The sequence below is a fragment of the Ananas comosus genome, linkage group 4 (assembly GCF_001540865.1).
Source record: "Ananas comosus cultivar F153 linkage group 4, ASM154086v1, whole genome shotgun sequence".
NCBI lineage: Eukaryota > Viridiplantae > Streptophyta > Magnoliopsida > Poales > Bromeliaceae > Ananas > Ananas comosus.
In genome coordinates, this window is record NC_033624.1 from 3,274,001 (window position 1) to 3,295,317 (window position 21,317).

General features: G+C 36.5%; 3 protein-coding genes across 6 annotated transcripts; all 3 read left to right on the plus strand.

The window, feature by feature from the left end:
- Window positions 6,536–10,749, plus strand: LOC109708764 (protein DETOXIFICATION 41). The gene is made up of 9 exons (XM_020230585.1): window positions 6,536–6,832; window positions 7,825–8,094; window positions 8,642–8,916; window positions 9,125–9,211; window positions 9,438–9,494; window positions 9,720–9,958; window positions 10,080–10,198; window positions 10,301–10,387; window positions 10,488–10,749. The coding sequence occupies exons 1-9, from the start codon at window positions 6,536–6,538 to the stop codon at window positions 10,560–10,562; spliced, it is 1,506 nt and encodes a 501-aa protein (XP_020086174.1). The 3' UTR covers window positions 10,563–10,749.
- Window positions 11,873–15,625, plus strand: LOC109708934 (p21-activated protein kinase-interacting protein 1-like). The gene is given in 4 exon segments (XM_020230887.1): window positions 11,873–12,110; window positions 12,113–12,603; window positions 13,822–14,114; window positions 15,211–15,625. Coding segments are annotated over 4 exon segments (969 nt in total). The 5' UTR covers window positions 11,873–11,938; the 3' UTR covers window positions 15,224–15,625.
- On the plus strand, window positions 15,882–20,550 carry LOC109708933 (protease Do-like 5, chloroplastic). Of its 4 annotated transcripts, none has more exons than XM_020230883.1 (8): window positions 15,882–16,278; window positions 16,556–16,729; window positions 17,201–17,263; window positions 17,354–17,443; window positions 17,928–18,050; window positions 18,209–18,296; window positions 19,233–19,307; window positions 20,034–20,189. In XM_020230883.1, the coding sequence occupies exons 1-8, from the start codon at window positions 15,979–15,981 to the stop codon at window positions 20,108–20,110; spliced, it is 990 nt and encodes a 329-aa protein (XP_020086472.1). In that variant the 5' UTR covers window positions 15,882–15,978; the 3' UTR covers window positions 20,111–20,189. The 4 variants fall into 4 exon arrangements, with proteins under 4 accessions (XP_020086472.1, XP_020086473.1, XP_020086471.1 ...); XM_020230882.1 differs by lacking the exon at window positions 20,034–20,189 and adding an exon at window positions 20,281–20,550 and having other exon boundaries at window positions 15,894–16,278; XM_020230885.1 differs by lacking the exons at window positions 15,882–16,278; window positions 20,034–20,189 and adding exons at window positions 16,296–16,464; window positions 20,281–20,550.

Genomic DNA, 21,317 nt, shown 5'->3' on the forward strand with positions numbered 1-21,317 from the left:
ACATCTTAATTGTAGATTAATCTAGGTGTCTAACCAACCATGTTTCTACAATAATTTTTCTACTCTTATTTTTCGGAGAACGTCGGTAAAAAATCGTCAGCACTTTGTCCAATACCTTTAATCAAATAAAAGCCTTAGCACAAGCTTCGCGTCGGGCAACAAGCCCCTTAATAAAATATACAATTATATTGTTTGTTGGCGATAATCTTAACCATCGTAGAAATTTTATGGCTCTTTGGTGTTGAGAACCCTATCTAACGATAATAGAAAAAATAGAGCATACAGAGAATATACTGTAACATGCTCATTATGATATGCATAACGTAATATTACATATGAAAATAAATAAAATATATTTTTATTGTACTTTTTCACTATACGTAATTTCTTTGCAACTTCAAACGAAGAATTAGTACGATGACATACTTATTAGCTTTAAAACAATATAATTTTACTTTGCAATGATCCTAGACCAATTATTACTAGTGAAGAGGCTCGCGCTTCGCAGGGAATAGAAATAATTAATAATAAAAGAATATCAAATATTTTTTTATGTATATCATTTGCCACACCTGTCAAAGGTTCTTTGTTGTTGGCGGTGGGGATAGAACCGATGATAGCTTCTCTGGTGACAATGATAGTGATGGTGATGACGATCCCTTCGGCGCAATGGAGAGGGAAGGCGCGCACACATCAGTGAGAAAGAGAGAGGAAGGGAGGGAGGCAATGATTTAGAGGAAAAAATGAGGGATGGAGAGGTGAGGATTGTAGATAACGACAGATCGTTTAGATAGATTAATTGAAAGTTTGATGGAGAAAATCGGGAAGGTTATTATGAATTAATTAGAAATAAAAATGTGATAATTATAAATGGTAGTGAAAGGTAAAGGAAATGGGAAAGAGTTATGATGAATTAATTAGAAATAAAAATGTAAAGATTACATATAGCTAGGAGCAGGTTATGATGAATTAATTAGAAACTAGCGTAGACTTCCGCGCGATGCGGCGGATAAAAATTTTTTTAAAAAATTAAACTATAAGATGTGCATAAAAGAAATTATCATTTGCCAATGCAAAAATAATTTTTTTTTTTAATCACTTACCAATCCGAAAACAAAAAAAAGAGGAGATGAAGAGAGATTCATATATAGTGAAAAAATTAATATTAATATCTCAACTCATAAAGANTAGAGAGAGAGAGAGAGAGAGAGAGAGAGAGTACAAACTCCGTGCTTTGAAAAGTATGGAGATTTTCGTGTTTGTAAGTTATTTTCAATTATAGGATATCTGATTCGACGATCGACTTCGTTAGGCATAATTTATGCTATTGGGACTATCTAGAAACTAAATTTTATTATTTTTCCACATTATTTATCAAGCGATCACAGGGTCTTAAAAATTATTATTTTAACGGCCGATGTGGCACGTTTTTAAATTTAACGGTGTAAAAATTTTCAAATTATATTAAATTTTAATAGAAAATTCTACTTAACATTAACAGAGAGCAATACTTCCAATTTGAAATTTGAGACTTTTATCACTGTTTTTTATTAAATTTTTATTTTCAGCCATTCATTTTGAGGCTACTCGTTCATTAGGCAAACAAAGTCAAAAATTATGAAATTTGGTTTCTAGATAGTTCCAATAGCGTAGATCATATTTAGCGGAACTGATCGCCCAATTAGAAGTCCATCATCGAAAACAACTTGCAAGTACGGAAGCTGAAATTTGGTCTCTCTCTCTCTCTCTCTCTCTCTCTATATATATATATATATATATGAGTTGAGTTAGAATACTCTCAAAAGCACCAAGAGGGTGTTTTTGAATTTTTAGTCATTGGATGGAGAGATATAGAATTGAGATGATGGTGGTATGTGGAATAGTGTTTGATCCAAGGGATATTAATAATCAAGGAGTAGATCCAAGGGCTAGAAACTCAAAAGCACCAAGGGGCTGGTGCTTTTGAAAGAATTCTAGCTCAATTCATATATATATATATATATATATANATAGATAAGGTGCAATAATTTTAAGAAGATGAGAGGTCTCATAAATAAGAGTTATAAATAAGGTTTAGCATTAAATTAAATTGAAAATTAATTAGGAAGAATTTAATGAGGAAAGATTTTGTAATTTGAAAAGACATGTTAACTTTATGAGAAAAAAAAAGAAGTTAAGTGAGTAATTGCCAACTCATTGAACTTGCAAAATTAATTTATAGAAGATAACTGTTGACCGTTTAAGGAGTCCAACAGTTTTATTTACTGTGATAGAGAGAGAGTAGATAGACCCTAAAAATTGAGGTTACAAAAAAAAAAAAAAATCAAAAAATTGAGGTTATGCCACGTCACCTCTAAACATTGCGGATTAATAGAGAGGTATAGATATATATATATATAGAGAGAGAGAGAGAGAGTACATACTCCGTGCTTTGAAAAGTATGGAGATTTTCGTGTTTGTAAGTTATTTTCGATTATAGGATATCTGATTCGACGATCGACTTCGTTAGGCATAATCTACACTACTGGGACTATCTAGAAACTAAATTTTATTATTTTTCGACATTATTTATCAAGCGATCACAGGGTCTCAAAAATTATTATTTTAACGGCCGATGTGGCACGTTTTTAAATTTAACGGTGTAGAAATTTTCAAATTACATTAAATTTTAATAGAAAATTCTACTTAACATTAACAGTAAGAACAATACTTTCAATTTGAAATTTGAGACTTTTATTATTATTTTTTATGAGATTTTTATTCTCAGCCATTCATTTTGAGGCTACTCGTTCATTAGGCAAACAAAGTCAAAAAATTATGAAATTTGGTTTCTAGATAGTTCCAATAGCGTAGATCATATTTAGCGAAACTGATCGCCGAATTAGAAGTCCATCATCGAAAACAACTTGCAAGTACGGAAGCTGAAATTTGGTCTCTTTCTCTCTCTCTCTCTCTCTCTCTATATGTATATATATGAGTTGAGTTAGAATACTCTCAAAAGCACCAAGAGGGTGTTTTTGAATTTTTAGCCATTGGATGGAGAGATGTAGAATTGAGATGATGGTGGTAGGTGGAATAGTGTTTGATCCAAGGGATATTAGTAATCAAGGAGTAGATCCAAGGACTAGAAATTCAAAAGCACCAAGGGGCTGGTGCTTTTGAAAGAATTCTAGCTCAATTCATATATATATATATATATATATATATAGAATTAGGTTGGAATACTATTAATAGTAAAATGTTCTTTTTGCTATCAAGTTTTTAACCCTTCGATGAAAAATTGTAGGGTTAGGATGATATTAGTCGGTTAGATTTGAGTAGTCCCCCTAGGGTTGAGCGGTCCCCACTGGGTTATAGTATTTAATCCAATGNCCCGAATCCGAATTTATTTTGTATTATATATAATATATATATAAAAATTTGATATTATATTTGAATTTGTATTTTAAAATTTTAAATTTAATATAATATATTTTGAAATATTGAAAAAAGAAATAATTGTTTCGGGTTCAAATTTTCGGGTTCGGGTTCGGGTTCGGGTTTCGGATTTTTGGTCGGGTTCGGGTTTGGATATGGATTTTTAAAATCCGTCGGGTTCGGGTTCGGGTTCGGGTTCGGGTTCGGGTCTCGGGTTTGGAGTCGGGTTCGGGTTCGGGTTTTTAAAAATCCGCCCCGAATCCGACCCGTTGACATCTCTACTTTTAAGGCGTTATCTTACTACCAATAATGTGGTTAAAAATATAACCTTTAGTTGTCGCATCTAGTGTTTTGTCTTGTTCCAAGGAGAAAAGTAATTAAATAACTTTTCCTAGTGTTAATAATTCCACATTCTAATGATATTATATCACAGGTGAATAATATCTTATTGTGAATCATGGAGCTTTTTTATATTGAATTATTAGTAAACACCTTCCCCAGATGAATGAGAATATAGTTTCAATAATTTGTAGTAGTGGGTCCCCCATTAGTGTTGGTTACATGTGATTATTCCATAGCTTTGTTTTCTTTTGCCTATTTGATAGTGGTTAGTTAGGTGGTATTAGTAATATGCTGAAGCACTGGCTCAGAAGCTTTTCCTTGCCACACTTCAGTGAAATTTGTAATTTTGACCACAAAGCCAGACCAAACAGGCTTTTAAATTGTCTTCGTTCATTTTTGTCTCGACTTCGAGAACACCAATTTTGACATTTGCCGACCATAAAAGATCGACGACTCAGTAGTTCCACCGTATTCTTTGTCTTATTTTAAGTTTTACCGCCCGTTGAGCTGCAGGATTTGGTACATAGAATGTTGACCACTAAGAGTGGTTAGATAAATAACTAAGGTAACGCTACGGCATATATATATTTGTTTGGAAAATGCTTTAATTCTTGACGTACAGGTAAATCCATATGAGAATTTGGATAGCGTGCACGAATCAATTCACACAGTTTACATTATGTATAATAGCACGTCAACAGTATATAAATACAATATTCTAAGAAATCTGTATCTGGCTTCTCAAGTTGCGCTTTTTTCCAAGTCCATACATAGCTCAAAATTGTGCGAGCAAGGCCCATCAAATGAATGGGCCGGCCCACTTAGATTGAATTATCTCCGAAAGGGTTTTTTTTGCAAATAGCCCCCTGACAAATTTTATTTGCAAAAATAGCCCCGTCCAAAAATTATTTGCAAAAATGGCCATATCCCTGCCACGCCAGCACCACGTCAGCGCCACGCGGGCAGGGCGGGCCCAGGTGTTTAAGTTGAACACGGTGAACCATTCACCGTGTTCAATACAAAATTTTTGTATTGGACACGGTGAATGGTTCACCGTGTCCAATACAAATACCCCAACAATGACTAAGTTGGAGGTATTTATATTAGACACGGTGAATGGTTCACCGTGTCCAATACAAATATTTCGATCTTAGCTATTTTGTATTAGACACAGTGAATCATTCACCGTGTCCAATACAAAAACTTTGTATTGAACACGGTGAATGGTTCACCGTGTTCAACTTAACTATCTGGCCCAGCCCCACCCGCGTGGCGCTGACGTGGCGCTTGCGTGGCGGGGTCAGGGCCATTTTTGCAAATAAATTTTTGACAGGGCCAATTTTAAAAAAAAAATTTGTAAGGGGGGCTATTTGCAAAAAAGCCCTCTCCGAAATGAAGTTCGCCAAACTGGGCTGGAAATAGTAAAGGACGTTTGGCCCGCTTTGAAACCTTTTTGTTGAAATGTTATTTAAAAGTTATTTTCAAAATTCTCTTAACAACTTTATACTGTAAAAAAATAATAATAATAATTTAAATTAGAATTTTAAATTTTAAACTTCAAAAGCTTGTTTTAGTTTCGTAGTGCGGTGAGGTAGAAATCCAAATTAATTACTATAGTACATCAATCCATCGGTTTTGATTTTAAATCACATAAACAACTATTATTAATTTTAAATTATATATAAAAATTACTATCACTGTTTAATAGATTTTTTATGGTATTCTATTTCTGAACAAGTGAACAGGGATTTGAACCCCACCCCATATATTATATATATTAACATATAGTGATTTTAGCCTTAAAAAAAAAAATACATGTATACACAAAAAGGAACGTAAATTTTACATCTTATATATCCATCAAGATGCTAATTAATGTTTTTAAACTAATCTTCTAAATTCTTTTTGTCAATATTAGAAATCTAAAAATATGTCTAACTCTAGAGCTATATTTTTATTTATTTTTTTTAAAAAATAAATTTAACTAAAAATATGAAAAATACCAATAATTAATTTCTTAGCCAACTACATTAGATGTGATTGGTAACATTTTTCTATATTAAAAGCACAATTTGGCGTTGGAGAAAAAAAAAAAAAAGAAGGAAGGATAGTGATCTCCATGGTCTAAATTTATAAATATTTTTTTTTCTTATTTAGTTTCCAACTTTTTACTCTAGCACCGATCTCAAGAGACACGTGTCACGCTCTGATTGTGCCCGGTCTAATAGACCGGATCCAACTACTCGATCTAGTAGTCCATTTTGCGGGACTTTGCCACCGTTCGTTCTCCACCGCGCTGTTCTCTCTCGTGCCGTTCGGTAAAATACTTCGGTGAAATGCTACGCATCAAAATTCGTGCCAGGACCATTAGCTGAGAGAAGTTCTTCCCTACACCGGGTGTATAAGTACATTGCATACACCGCAGCACTAAACACTACCATTATATTTTTTTTGAGGAAATAAACACTACCATTATTGATGTTTAAAAAAATACAAATCAAATAATATATTATATATATTTTTTATTCGTATTGCTGGAGATTTTAAGATAGTAATCATCGAAGAAAATGTGCACGCAGCGTATACACCAGGTGCAGGCAATAAATCAATCTAAAGCTCGTTAGTTGAGCTCAGCTATTGGTCGCTACGTATACCCACAAGTGAATTCTCTCTCTTTCTATCTCTATCTCTTCCATTTACTACACACAATATATATGTATAACATGCAAAACATTCGTAGAAAAGAGGTCTCACGAACATTCTTATTGTATATAACATGGGGGAGAATGGAGGGGGGAGGGGGGCGCCGTTGCTGGAGATAGACGAGGGGTCGCGGGCGACGGAGGTGGCGCTGCAGGGGTGGGGGCCCGTTGGGTGGCGGGCGGTGGCGCGGGTCGCAGCGTGGGAGTCGCGCAACCTGTGGCGGCTCTCGTGGGCGTCGATCGTCATCCAGATCCTCAACTTCACGCTCAGCCTCGTCACGCAGATGTTCGTCGGCCACCTCGGCGCCCTCGCTCTCGCCGGCGCCTCCATCACCAACGTCGGCATCCAGGGCCTCGCCTACGGTATCATGGTACGCAAGCCCAACCAACAAAATGAAAACTTCTTCTTTTTTTTTTTTTCTAGAAAGTCATCAATCTTAGGACTGCTTTAGTTCCAGCAGGCATAGTCCGGACTCATCTGACGCATTTTTTACTGATGATTAACTCTAATACCACCTATAATACCCCACTTTTTAGAATATCACTTATTTTAGGGTTATTTTAGTCCTAAGATGCTTAACTTTTTCAACCTTTTAAACTTATCCTCGTTCAACATGCTATAGTTAGATTAAGAGATTGAATTGTAGTACATTTGATATGTAGAATTTAGGGTGTCACAACACTAGTCCTATTTTTTTTAAAAAAAAATATTAAAAAATTTAATAAATTCTCAGCACTTTTGAATGAAGAAGAACTATGCTAGAATAGTATCGATAGCACCAAACTATTGGTGTTATTAGGTTTTCGGTTCTTAGATGAAAAAATATAAGGTTAGAATGATGTGAGCTCTCTAGGATTGAGTGAGTTATTAGGTTGAATAGTATAATCTAATGAGTGAAAATAGTCGAAAATAGTCAAAAAGTTAAATCTAACGGTGAAAAACTCGACAGCACCAAGTGCTTGGTGCTATCGATAGTATCTCAGCCGGACTCAATGAAGAATTGCGAAGATTATACATATATATATAAATATATATATATAATTGAGCTAGAATACTCTTAGAAGCACCAACCCCTTGCTACTTCTAAATTTCTAGCCCTTGGATCTACTCCTTAATTATTAATACTCCTTGGATCAAATACTATTTCACCTACCACCATCATTTCAACCCTACATCTCTCCATCTAATGGCTAAAAACTCAAAAACACCACCTTCATAGTGTTTTTGAGAGTATTCTAGCTCAACTCTCTCTCTCTCTCTCTCTCTCTCTATATATATATATATATATATATATATTTCTCCATTGCTTGTTCATAGCGATTATTGTTCCACATTAAAACGAGCAATTTAATTTCGTGGCAGCTTGGAATGGCGAGTGCAGTGCAGACAGTGTGCGGGCAAGCCTACGGGGCCAGAAAGCACAAGGCCATGGGGATCGTCTGCCAGAGGGCGCTCATTCTGCACACGATTGCGGCCGTCATCCTTGCCTTCCTTTACTGGTACTCGGGCGCGCTCCTCCGCGCCATCGGTCAGTCGAAGGAGATTGCGGCCATCGGCCAAGTCTACGCCCGCGCTCTCCTCCCCCAGCTCTTCGCCTTCGCTCTCTACTGCCCCATGCAGAGGTTCCTCCAGGTACCTAGAATTATATAAATTATATAAATTATTAATTTTTATAGTATTAGCAAATTAGAAGATCCCTTTTATCTAAATTTATTACATATTTTTTGAGTCGCAATTTGGATGGATATATATACTTTGAGATATGGAATAATATAATACGCAAATGCGTTTTAGAAAAATTTTATAGTCTAATTCATTATTTTAAATTATAAGATGATAATTAATGTACATTTTAATACATAAATAGTTGAGACTGACATAAAGTGTAAAAAGTTTTTTTTTTTTTTTGGGTAATTCAGCCACATATTTAGTTGACTATCCGTGCAAATCAAGAAGGTACTTATTTTTTTGACGTATTTGTACCTTTCTAAAATTACAAGAATGCCCCTCCTTATAATTTTATTTTTTTTCAAATACAAAATCAATGACTCATTTTGAATTGAATGATCCAGCTCTGTAAGAAGCTGCACTTTCGAGCAGTCTATTTGATCTAACTCGGTTTCAATTTCGATTTCGATTTTTCGTGTGTAAAACTCTTTTTTTTTTTTTTTTATGGCAGGCTCAGAACATTGTGAACCCTATGGCTTATATAGCAGCTGCAGTTCTCCTCTTCCACATCCTAATCTCATGGTTAGCAGTGTTTGTGTTCAAATGGGGTGTTCTTGGAGCTTCCCTCACATTGAGCTTCTCATGGTGGGTGCTTGTGCTTTTGACTTGGCTCTACATAGTTTGTAGCCCATCTTGTAGGGCTACATGGACCGGGTTCTCCGTTCGGGCATTTAGCGGGTTTTGGGCTTACACTAAGCTCACTTTCGCCTCTGCTGTTATGTTAGTGTAAGTGAAAAATTATATACAAATAACATGTCGGATTAGTAAGGTCGAAAAAATATATGTATATAAATAATTTAATAATTTCATAATTTGTCATTGTTTGTCTCTCTATATTTGATTGGTCTGTGACTTATCTTACATAGAAAATGCGTCGCAGAGGAAACAATCTCTCTCTCTAATATATATAAATAATATGGAAATTTTTGAGCAGTTTGGAGATTTGGTATGTGCAAGGGCTTGTGTTATTAACTGGCTACTTACCCAACCCAGAGATCTCGCTTGATTCCATCTCTATATGGTAAATTCTCACACTCAACTCTCTCTCCACAAAATTGTGATCATATATCTAAGTCAAGTAAAAACAAAAAAAAATTATCATTCATGATTCTAGATTCTCTCTTTTTTCTTAAATATTTAGATTATATGTTTCAATGATAGGAATTATCAAATTCTAGAATATTTTTGCAGTTCCCAATATGTATATTTCTTAATAATATATTTTCATTACGGTTTGTGTTTCACAGTGTCAATTACTGGAATTGGGACTTCATGATCATGCTAGGATTGAGCAATGCAGCCAGGTTAGATCACCACTTTTTTCTCTTTTTTTTTTTTAAAAAAAACTCATCTATATTTACATTAAAAATTATTAATTATTAATTATTAAGATAATTTGCATGCTTCTTTGCCGTATTAATAATTTGGCTAAGATATAATTGTTAGGCCCGTTCAGCGGTTAAAACAATTTGCGAGTATTGTCTGATGTGGAACAATTAGGGTCTGACAAATAGAGCCTTGTTTACTAGTGTCCGAATCGGGAATGAGCTCGGAGCTGGTCATCCGAGGGTGGCGAGGTTCGCGGTCATCGTCGTCGTGACGACGAGCCTCATCATCAGCGTGATCATCAGTGCCCTAGTCCTTATACTCCGCACTCCCCTGAGCAAGCTCTACACAAACAGCACTCAAGTTATCGAAGCCGTCGCTAACCTGACTCCACTCTTGGCCATCTCCATCTTTCTAAATGGAGTTCAACCAATCCTCTCAGGTATATATGTAACAAATTAGTTTTCGCATTTTTGTGGGAAAATAATCTCACAATGATATGATCTTTAACTAGGAATTATGTGCGAAAACGAGTAACTAAATTCGTCGTAAAAATGTTACAGGGGTTGCAATTGGGAGTGGATGGCAAGCAATAGTAGCATATGTGAATGTTGGAGCTTATTACTTGATTGGGCTTCCTATTGGATGTGTTCTCGGATTTAAGACTAAATTAGCAGCAGCTGTAATCCCTCCTCCTCTGCTCTAAAATTTAATTTCATATGCATTTTAAACAAAAATAACTTAATATTGGTTCTCTCTCCTTTATTCTTTTCATATCAATTAGGGGATTTGGTGGGGTTTGATCATCGGAGTTTTCGTACAAACGGTGACCCTCATAATCATAACGGCAAGGACTAATTGGAACAAGGAGGTAAAGAAAATTTGCGTTCGCTGTGTTGAAGAATACTTAGGCCTCAATTTAATAAATTGTTTTCGTGGATTTGTTTTCATTGTGAATTTCTTTCCGAAAGGTCGAGAAGGCCATGCAACGGCTGAAGAACACCGCAGCAGATGAAGAAGCTCTTGCCATAGCAGATGTTGAGTGATCGATTCGACGAACGGTGGATTAAAGGAGGAAATTTTGGATCATTAAGAATCTTATATAAATCTTAGAAGAGGTATTTTTGGAGTTGGGATAATTAAACACAGTTTTGTTGCATGGCCCAACTCCACGTATTAGTTTCACATCTGTGAAACAAGCTATTTTTCCACATGAATTGCATCCACTTTTCTCCTTCTCATCTTCTTAATTCCTTGATCTAAATATCCTCGGTTTCTTTAATTTGTTTTTTTTCTTTCTTTTTTTTTGTTTTCCGCAGAACTAAACTACTTTAAACTTAACTAATAGCCCAAAAGTTTGCTCAAAATTTTAATAGCCAAAAAAAAAAACAATTTTAGATGTTAAGATTAATCTCCATTACTCAGCTTTGGGATCGATCTTTCAAGCAATATAATATCAGAACAAAAGGTTCCAAGTTCGAATTCCTTCAAACCTCTAATCTTATTTAGTTTCCTCCCATTTTTAATTCAAACACATGTTTTGAGCCTATTAAAAAGTCTCAAATTTAAACGTAAGATGTAATGTTCACTATAAAATATTAAAATACTGGTCTCTTTTATCTTAAATTTTTAGAAATAAACGGTTGTTTAATATGATATAAATCGAAGGAGAAAAAAAAGTTTTAGATGGAATAGTCACATGACAAAGTTTGATCCTTCAACATCATTTTAGGCTGCTAGTAAGTAGTAACTGCTCTCCCTCCCAAATCCCCTGATGAATAATTTCTTTCATCATTTGTTTGAATATACATACTGGGTGAATGTTTATTCACATTATACTAATAAAATAAATATTTTAAGAGTTAAAACATACAAAACCTACCTGAATTATAAACCATTTTAAAACGGCTATCCAACTTTTCAAAATTTGATATTACTATCTAATCTTTTAATTTGTTTGATTTGAGATAGTCAACAATATTTTAACTTCAAAATTAAATGTATCTTTTATCTTTGAGTATTTAATTAGTATACGTCATGCAATTCTCACAACCATAAATTTATCGAAATAAATAATTAGCTTAAATTTTTAAAGTTAAAATACCATTGATAAAAATTGAAAGGTTGGATAGTAAGATTAAAATTATAAAATATTGAGTTGTTGTTTCAAAATAATCTATAATTCCCATAAGTTTGGTACTTTTTTATTTTTTTAAGTAACATGTATGGGCATGGCATAAAGACGATCTAGTATACCATTACTAAAATCACAATGGGCCAATTTCGGCCTAAAAAGCCCAAATCAGAAGTTTAATAGTCCCAGCCCACTTGTGAAGCCCCTTTAAAAACCCTACTTTCCCCTGTTCTTCGTTTTTGAGAGAAAGAGGGAGGGAGAGAGAGAGAGAGAGAGAGCGACGCTTCGATGACGCTCGTGGCAGGCTCCTACGAGAAGTTCATCTGGGGCTTCTCCCTCAAAACCCTAGCAAGCCCCGGCCCCTCCGACGCCCAAACCCTAACCCTAACGCTAAAGCGCCTCTTCTCCTACCCGTCCCACACCGGCCCCATCAAGTGCGTCGCGGCGTGCGGCCCCGCCGCGGCCTCCGGCTCTACGACCTCCCCTCCTCCTCCGAGCTCGGATCCCTCCTCGACCATGGCGGCGCCGTCACCGCCCTCGCCTTCTTCGCCTTCCCCCTCGCCCCCTCCGTCCCCCGCAACCTCGTCTCCGCCTCCGACGACGGCGCCGTGTGCATCTACGACGCCGACCCCTTCGTCCACCTCAGGACCGTCGCCGTGCACCGCCGCGGCGACCGCAGGGGCGTCGCCGACCTCGCCGTCCACCCCTCCGGCCGCGCCGCGCTCACCGTCGGCCGCGACGCGGGGCTCGCCATGATCAACCTCCTCAGGGGGAGGGTGAGCTTCTCGTGCCGCCTCGATCGGGAGGCGTCCGTCGTTAGGTACATCGGAGAAGAAGGGGAGAGGTTCGTGATGGCGACCGACGAGAGGATCACCGTGCACGATTCGGAGGACGCGAGGTTGATCCATGAGATGAATGGTGGGAAGAGGGTTCTATGTGTTGCCCCTGCAGAGGTATATAAAGAAAATTAGGGCTTTTTTTTTTTTAGGTTTCATAAATTTTTAGACTAATCATAACCCTGTCATTATCTTAGAATCATTTTTTTCTTCTATTTATAGCATGACAATATGACATATAAAACGAATTTTTATCATATGTTTTGATTTTGTTTGAACTGTATGATATATGTTTAGTTCTTTTATTGTTCAATCTTTTCTCCAACTGCCAACTATACTGGGACTTCGATTCTTTATGGAGTTATTTGGTATAAAGATTTGGGGACTAAGGTGATTTTTTCTATAAACACACTATCTGGTGTGAAACATGAAGTGTAATTGCTGTTTGTAGCTTAGTTAATTTCCTCTTTCATATGGGTTGTTGAGGATTTAGTTGATTATTCTTACAATTCTTTGAGTGCAAAGAATACTATGCAAAAAGATACCGCTTTTCCCGACACAAAGCCAGAAAGATAGAAAACAGTTTCTTTTCTTCCTTTTTCCTGGTGTAGTTTTGAGGAACTTCTAGTTCCTCTCTTCAACAGGAGTTGTAAGAAATCAGGAGAGCCCGGCTTCGGACCTTCGGCCATCCACTGTTTCGTAATTGCATGCCTTCATGCCTTTGCAGGCACGCATATGTTATACTTTCGTGCGAAATTGTTTCAATTTATTTTATTTTGTGACTAATTGTATTTTGTTTCACCTTGATTATGTACATTTTGAATAAATTGTACGAGGAAATTGAATGAGATTGAATCGGTATGTTAGTAGGTTATCAAAAAATTTAGCCATTTATCATACTGTTATTCATGTGTTAAATTTTCTTTGTTACCAATTTGTTAATCGCCATCTCTTAAGCATTTTATCTGAAATATCTTTTTTCGCATATTGACTTTATGTGGGACTCTCTAACTCATTAACTCCAAGTTACTTCATAAAATAATTCTTCTGTAAAATCTGAAATATATCTCTTCTATTATTTAATTATCATATTTATTTCGTACAAGAAATGTGTTCTTGAGGATGGGAGATTTGGCATTGGAGCCCCAACCTGAAAAGGGGAGCCAAAACCCAATCCAGGGGTTCCCCATCATACTTGCATATTCTCTCTCGATGTTGTTATTTCCTCTATATTTGTATATACAAGACGATTACTCCCTACATTTTCTTTCTTCAAATGCAGAATGATGTTAAAAAAATTTGATTCTAGTTTAGCGTTCGCTTTAAATGTAGCAGAGTGGAATTCTCTATGTTGGTGGAGAGGACCGTGCCATTACTGCATGGGACACGACCAGTGGCAAAGTCGCGTATAGCATTCAGGATGCTCACTCATCACGAATAAAGGGACTCGTTGCTTTCAAAAGCCGAAATGATGATCCAGAGGCATCTAATTTAGTTGTTTCTGCATCCTCAGATGGTTTTATAAGAGTGTGGGATGTTCGAATGACCGCGAAAGATAAGCCAGTTCCATTGGCTGAGGCTAATACAAAATCCAGACTGACTTGCCTTGCAGGATCATCTCTAAGAATGTGAGTGTATAAAATTCTCCTGAAAAAAAGTTTTGTCCTTTTATTTCAGTTAAAATGTGTATGCACCCCTAAAATCATAGTTGATTTTGGAAACAGGTCGTCACAGCCCATATTTTCTTCCTTTTTTAAAAAAAACTCAAAGTTATGTGATTGGATGCATAGGCTGCTCATTGGTTGTTTGCAATTATAGGTTGATGATGTTTCTTTGGCAACAAAAGACAAATTTAGTAGTGACTATTTTTTGTTTTTGGCTTTTTTTTTTTTTTTCGTTTTTTGGGGGCGGGGGAGGGGGGTGGGGTGGTGAAATAGGCGACGACTTTGTAAGTTAGATAATGATAATAAAACTGGACAACTCCTCTTTCTAGCCTTTTGATTTGAACCCTCCTTACTATTTGATTTTGAATGGAAGGTTTGTTTTTTGATTTTAGTCAAATTCCATTAGAACTTAATCATCGCTATACCATTTTGATGGAATGTTCCGCAATTTAACTGTGTATTACTGTATTCTTTTATTTTCGTGACAGAAACTGACAAAAGTCTAATGAAATCTATCTATAATCAAACAGTTCCCATAGTTGGGGTTCAAATCAGAGGGAAAATGTTCAGCGAGCTGTTTCCATAACATCCATAGTTGGGAGGGTGCATGAGCCTTGGACTTCTTTGTCTATTTGTTTGCTCATAACCTGTTTTGATGTTTTTCCTTTTAAAGGATAGTTGTACTAGCTTAGTAAATTTACATGTTTAGTAGATCATCGATTGTTCCCTGGTTATCATAACATGGGAATTGAATGCCCAATGTAGCACAATACCACAAAATTACAAATGTTTTGTCAACCAGTGAGTCTTAAATTAGTTTAGCGATAACATTGTTGAAGTTTCTTATTAGAATGTTATTTTCCCTCAAGTTTTCTTGTTAACATCTACACTAGTTATGGTTGTACTAAATTCTTGAAATCACTTCTTGGATTTGATTTACATTCCAATGTTTTAGTCTGAAAGATTTATAAATAATTCGTGAATTTTATGTGCATTTCATGCTTTTTCTGATTCGTTTTTCTAGGTATGCTTTTAATACTGATTTGTCTTCTGGTTGCAGGAGTGGCTTATGAGTAGAAGATACACGTTGACAGGTTTATGTAACACCTTTCAACAGGTTTTGTGGGCCACATTAGCTAATCTATACTCTGTACATTTTCCGACATGGAAGGCGTGCCGAATCAGAAAGTAATCAACATGATCTGAAGCATTGAAGAGATCTAAAGTATTGTGGAGTAATTAAATATGCTTATGACTTTAAAAAAGAGTTTCACTGGGCTGAACCAGTTTTCTTCTTAGGATAATTGAGTTGTTACTTCAATCTTTCAGTTTTTATTTTTCTCTTATGTTGTTGAGATTTTGCATGACACCTTGTAGGATGCGATGACCACGGTAAACAAGCAAATTCTTGTATCCTCTTCGACATCAGTATTTTTTTTTTTCAAATTAATTATTTGCTAGTGCGTGTATGTTAACAACTTCTCTTCTGCACTGTGTGCATGTTTTTTGTTATTGTTGATTAGCTTGCGTACGTTGGTGCGGCGACCAGTCTAAAAGAAATCATTCATCGCATAGCTTTCGTGATTTTGCTTCTGTTGTTGCTGAGCAAATTACATGCTATATAAGATTATAAGCAATCTTATGTCTCTACTCTACTAAGGGAGCCGTTAGTTTGGTATTATTCGATCTCCAAAAGTCGGCATCGAAGGTATTAGATCTGCCGAGACTTAAAGTCGGTGGACTGACGCATATCGTGGCCGAGTTCTTCAAAGGATAAGCTCTGGGTGTTGGATACCACCGCATCTTCAAAACCCAGGTATCGAACAAGATGCTCCCTCTCCCGTGTCTTCTTCTACCTCCTCCTCCTGCTCCTACTCCTACCTCCTCTTCTCTTTCCCCACCCCCTCCGCTCCTTTCACCTCCCCCTCCTCCACCCTCCCCCTCCTCCGTTCGGAGAAGCGGCGCCCTCCTCCCGCGGCGGAGCGCTGCGGCGGCGGCGGCGGCGGCGGCGCTCCTCCTCGCCGCAGCTCCTCCCCAAACCCTCCCCTTCACGCGGATCGCGAGGGCAGCGGAAGAAGACGCCGACGATCCCCAGAGCGAGGAGGAGCGCGTCGTTCGCCTCTTCCAGGTCCTACTCATCTTCTTCTTCTTCTTCCTCCTCCTCCTCCTCCTTCTACTCCTCATCCTCCCCATGGGGAATTGGTTCTTGGACTTGGTCCGCCGCGTTGGCCGTGGACCCTTTCCGATCTCTAGGGTTTTGAGAGTGCCGAGGAGAGATGGAGGGTAGATCAGTGTGCGGTCCATGGCTCTAATGGTGGTGGTTCTCGTTCCTCGTCCTATTCGCCATTTCCTTTTGCCCTAATCCTTTTTGCCTAGTGCGTTAGGGTTTTGCTCTTCTTGATTAGGAGGCATCGCCCTCGGTGGTGTTCATCAAGGACTTGGAATTGAAACCAAACAGAAAAAACCCACTTGTGGCGAGCACTAATAATCAAGAGGAAGAAGAAGGAAATGAGGATTTGAAGGATGCAAAGGTTGAAGGGACGGGTTCTGGGTTCTTGTGGGATAAGTTTGGTCACATTGTAAGAAACCTCAATTTCTCATTTGAATTTTTGAAACTGGAACTATACAAGAATCCACTCATCTATAGGCCATCCTCAACTATTCTTTCCTTGATTGTTCCCTTTAACTCTTGCGTTTTTTTTATTAAAGTTAATTTTCATCAATTACAATGGGGATTTTGTCAAATTTAAGTGTGTTTCTGTTAAATTTAAATCTTTAAATGCTTTTTTAGCTGATGGTATGGCAGATCCCATTAGCTCCTAATGATTGGTAGATAAAGATGCCATTAATTTTAGCGAGTTCATAATTTATTTTAAGAAAATTACAAAAATTAGAACAATTAAAAGTTTAGGTTGTGTGAATGAAAATAAAATTGTTAGGGCCCAGTTCAGAATGGCCTATTGTTGAGTGGGATTCCACACAATTTTCCTTTTTGAAAACCGATTTTTTCAAAATTTTATCTCTGCCCTTGTTTTTTTCGCGTGAATTAGGTGACTAATTACCTTGTGATAGCCAAATTGGCCACGGATGGAGCCGGACTTCATCGCTGCAAGGTTTGATGGAGAGTGCCTTTTTCTTTTCAATTCAAGCTAATTTTGATTATAGAGAAGAGCTTTTTACACTGTTTTGATGGTATTCTTAAGGTGTATTTGGAAGATTCTAGTGGCAGAGCATATTCAAAAGAAGGGAAGCTTATTGGAGCTGATCCTGCTTATGATCTTGCTGTTCTAAAGGTTTCAATTTATGTGTTTTTCTTTTAATGTATCTCCTCTAGCTCTAGGCTAGTGAAGTTTCATTAAAGATGCAATTCTTTTGCCATTTGTTTTATTATTAATTGGCATGGATAGATTGCACTATGATCTATGAATCCTCAATCCTTCAGCTTGCTTCTTATCCTTTCAGTTTTCACAATCAGGTCCCTAATCTCTGTATTATGTTATGGTATTAATTTTTCCATTAATTTTCATCATTTAAACGGACAGATATGGACAGATAATCATCACAAACCACCATTTAAAAATTGTATCTCCTTATGATTTAATATTGTAATTGCCTACATGGCAATTACATGGACATTGCCCTCAAAAGAAGGGCTACGATTGCCGTAGAATACAGAGTTTAGACACCCATCTGTAAAAGTTAAAATTTTAGGGCCAGTTAGATACTCCGTTGGAAGTTTGAGGACCCACTAATGCAATTTACCCTTGGTAGAAACAGGTTGATGTGGAAGGGGATAAGCTAAGACCGGCGCTTATTGGCACATCTCGCAGTCTCAAAGTGGGCCAAAGCTGTTTCGCAATTGGCAATCCTTTTGGATATGAGCACACTTTAACTACTGGGGTAAAATTGTGCCTTAAAAGATTGTACTCTTTACTCTATTTGATTAGTTCAACTTCAACTAGCGATAATTGTTCAGCTTATTCCAATTGAAATTTTTGTGAACTGTGATTAAGGTACTTATGATTTTAATAAGCGATAATTGTTAAATATGATTGTAGGTTGTGAGTGGATTGAGCCGGGAAATACCCTCACCAAATGGAAGAGCAATTCGAGGAGCCATACAAACAGATGCTGCTATTAATGCAGGTAAAATTACATTCGGTCATATATAATCTACTAGACACCCTTGAACATTGTAGGCACTGCATGAGCTCAGCAGAGTACACATCGAGTACAAATTTAGAATTATCCTGCTAATTTGGTTTGATAGTATTTTGATAAAGAGTCATTGAAGGCTTTTATGAGCCTTAGATTTTGTTAGCATTGCTGATCAAAGGGAAATTTTATCTCTTCTGCTAAGCAGAATGATCTTTGGTGTGGTTATATAATTTTTCCGATTTAACTAACGCATTAGAAGAAAGTTCACATAATCAGAATTTTCATGTTCAATCCACATCATGTTGCTTAGGGTTTACAAAAGGAATCTACGTTTGTGCATCTTGTCTTAGATTTCATTTTATGCGTCTCTTAAGCAATAATAGTTATATTAGAAACCTTGAGCGTATAAAGGCTCAAGAGTGAGACTCAAGAAGCATAAAAATAATAGTTGTATAGATAGAGCATGGAGTGAATGTGAGTTCGATATCTGATACAAATGGTGTTTAAAATTAATGTTGATTGGTAAACTAATATTTCATAGGGTTCTTGTGATGTGTGCGCCTCGTAGTTTGTTGCATCTGATCCCCTTTTACTCTCTCTCTCTCTCTCTCAATTTTCTTGTTAATCAGTATTACATAACGAAAGGATTATATTACTTCTCTCCTACTCTTTATTCATTGAGACATACTATTTTTTCCTCCTTTACTGTTTCCAAAATGATTCTACTAAGTTTCATGTATAGTTCTCTACAATAATTCCATCTGTAGATAGATTAGCGTCTGTTTGTTTGTTTCTTTATTTGATATAAACATGTGTTATATGGTTAAGAGCTTGTAGTTCATACCTTTTAATTAAAAACAATCAACATTTGCCTACTGTTCTTCATGGTTTACCCCTCAGCAGCTTTAGCTTTACATTCAACAGGAAACTCAGGAGGACCTCTTATCGACTCATATGGCCATGTTATTGGAGTTAATACAGCTACATTTACCCGCAAAGGTACCTTTCTTTTCTCAATAGCTAACGCGAGTATGCAACTCTTTAGCTGTCGAATGCCATCAGTTACTACATGATATAGTTCAATAGGCGTATAGTCTACTATCCCACCTCCCTGTATATTCCAGGTTCAACTGTTGTTACAAAGTTTCTGTTAGAAGCTTATGTTCTTATAGGATTAAGATATGGATTTTGACAGTAAATGGACAGAAACTTTAAGTATACTAGGTCTTGGTCCGAGAAGAAACAAATTTATGAGAAACAAATTTATGAACTCGTGTTATGATACCATGGTAAAATAATCATTGTTCATTATGAGTCCGGCTATTATACTCTTAGGAGTATAGAGTCCTTTGGACTCATAAGTTTTCTGTCGTTAGATCAACCTCTTTGACCATTTTTACCCGTTAGATGATACCATTCGACCAACCACCCACTCAACCCTAGGGGACTACTATCATCATAACCGTACATCTCTTCATCCAACAGCCGAAAACTTATGAGTACAAAAAAACTCAATACTCATAAGAGTATAGTAGCTCTAGCCGTTCATTATTATTAATTTTCAATTCATATTATTCTCTCACGTCTAGACTCAACAGTGTCCACAGTACAGACTTTAAATTAAAGTTGGTGAAAGTTTGATAAGCTCAAACTATTATTCTCTACTTAAACTAACTAATAGAGGGCGGTGGTTATGTTCTAAGAATTTTGCCTAATATTTGGTAGAGCTACTGCCTATTCCAATTCAAGCTAAATTCACGAGGAAATGGCTTGTGATCGATGCAATATCACGTCTTGGATGATCAATGAGAAAAATAAATTTCGGGGCTACATCATATAGGATTTGAAAGATGCTGATATAATGCTTAGTGATTTTGAACCTGTCGATTGTCGAAAACATGCCAAAATGTTGAGGGACCCTGGTACGATTTTGCAAATCTCTATTTTCAGGAAAATGATGCTTTATTTGCAGGAACTGGGATATCATCTGGTGTCAACTTTGCCATACCGATCGATGCTGTTGTGCTTATCGTCCCTAATCTTATAGTATATGGTACTTCCGTGAGCAACAGATTTTAGCTTGTCTTCTCTGCAGTTTAATTCTAACATATTTCGTAGTCTTTTGATAGCTTAGTATCCATTTCTCACCACTACTAATATCGGTTGATTCTACTACTAGTTCAGGCTATGCTTGGATGCATGAATTTTTATTTTATTTTTTTCAGTATCTCACTTTGATTTACTTAAAAAGCTTGGTAAAATTTAGTAGACGAAAAATGTGACCAAATATCTAGAATAAAATTAAAAAAGATGCATCATATTGTTGTTAAAATCATTATAGTAATTTGTAAAAGTTATTCCGATATTCAACCAGTAACTTAGATGTTGGAGAGGCCTGCCATGCAATCGTCTTATTCTGGATGGCAAGTATCGTAGTCAGGGTAATTTAGGTGGCTGTCGCTGGTTCGATGATGTTTGATGATATCTTGATTTCTTAAGTTGGAAATAAGATGCCCCTTTCGGAGATGCACGTCATTATATTTGGTATTAAATTTCATAAAAATGAGAGATTATACGTACGGAACAGAAGCGTTTGATTAAACATATGCAATACGGTCGGTCGCTCGTTACGAATAAGTGTCAATGTAAAGGCACGGACCCTACTAAAGACCAGGTCAGCTTCTCAGCATGAAGCAACGATCTTAAATTCCTGTGCGCATACATTTATTGTGAAAAAAAGAAAAGCATACATTTATAATAGTTTGGCAATATGACAACTAAAAGAAAATTTTTCTTATCTTTTATATTTTTGAAGGCTAAAAAAGTTTACAATGTTTTTAATCTTTCTACCTCCAATTGCCATCAAATTGCTGTTCAACCGAAAACTATATGTAATGATATACTACTCTAGCAACGGTCGCCACGACAATTTTATAACATGAGAGAAAATTAAACCCATTCTAAAATTATTTGGTATTACAAAATTTAAAAAGATATGATTTTTGCCAC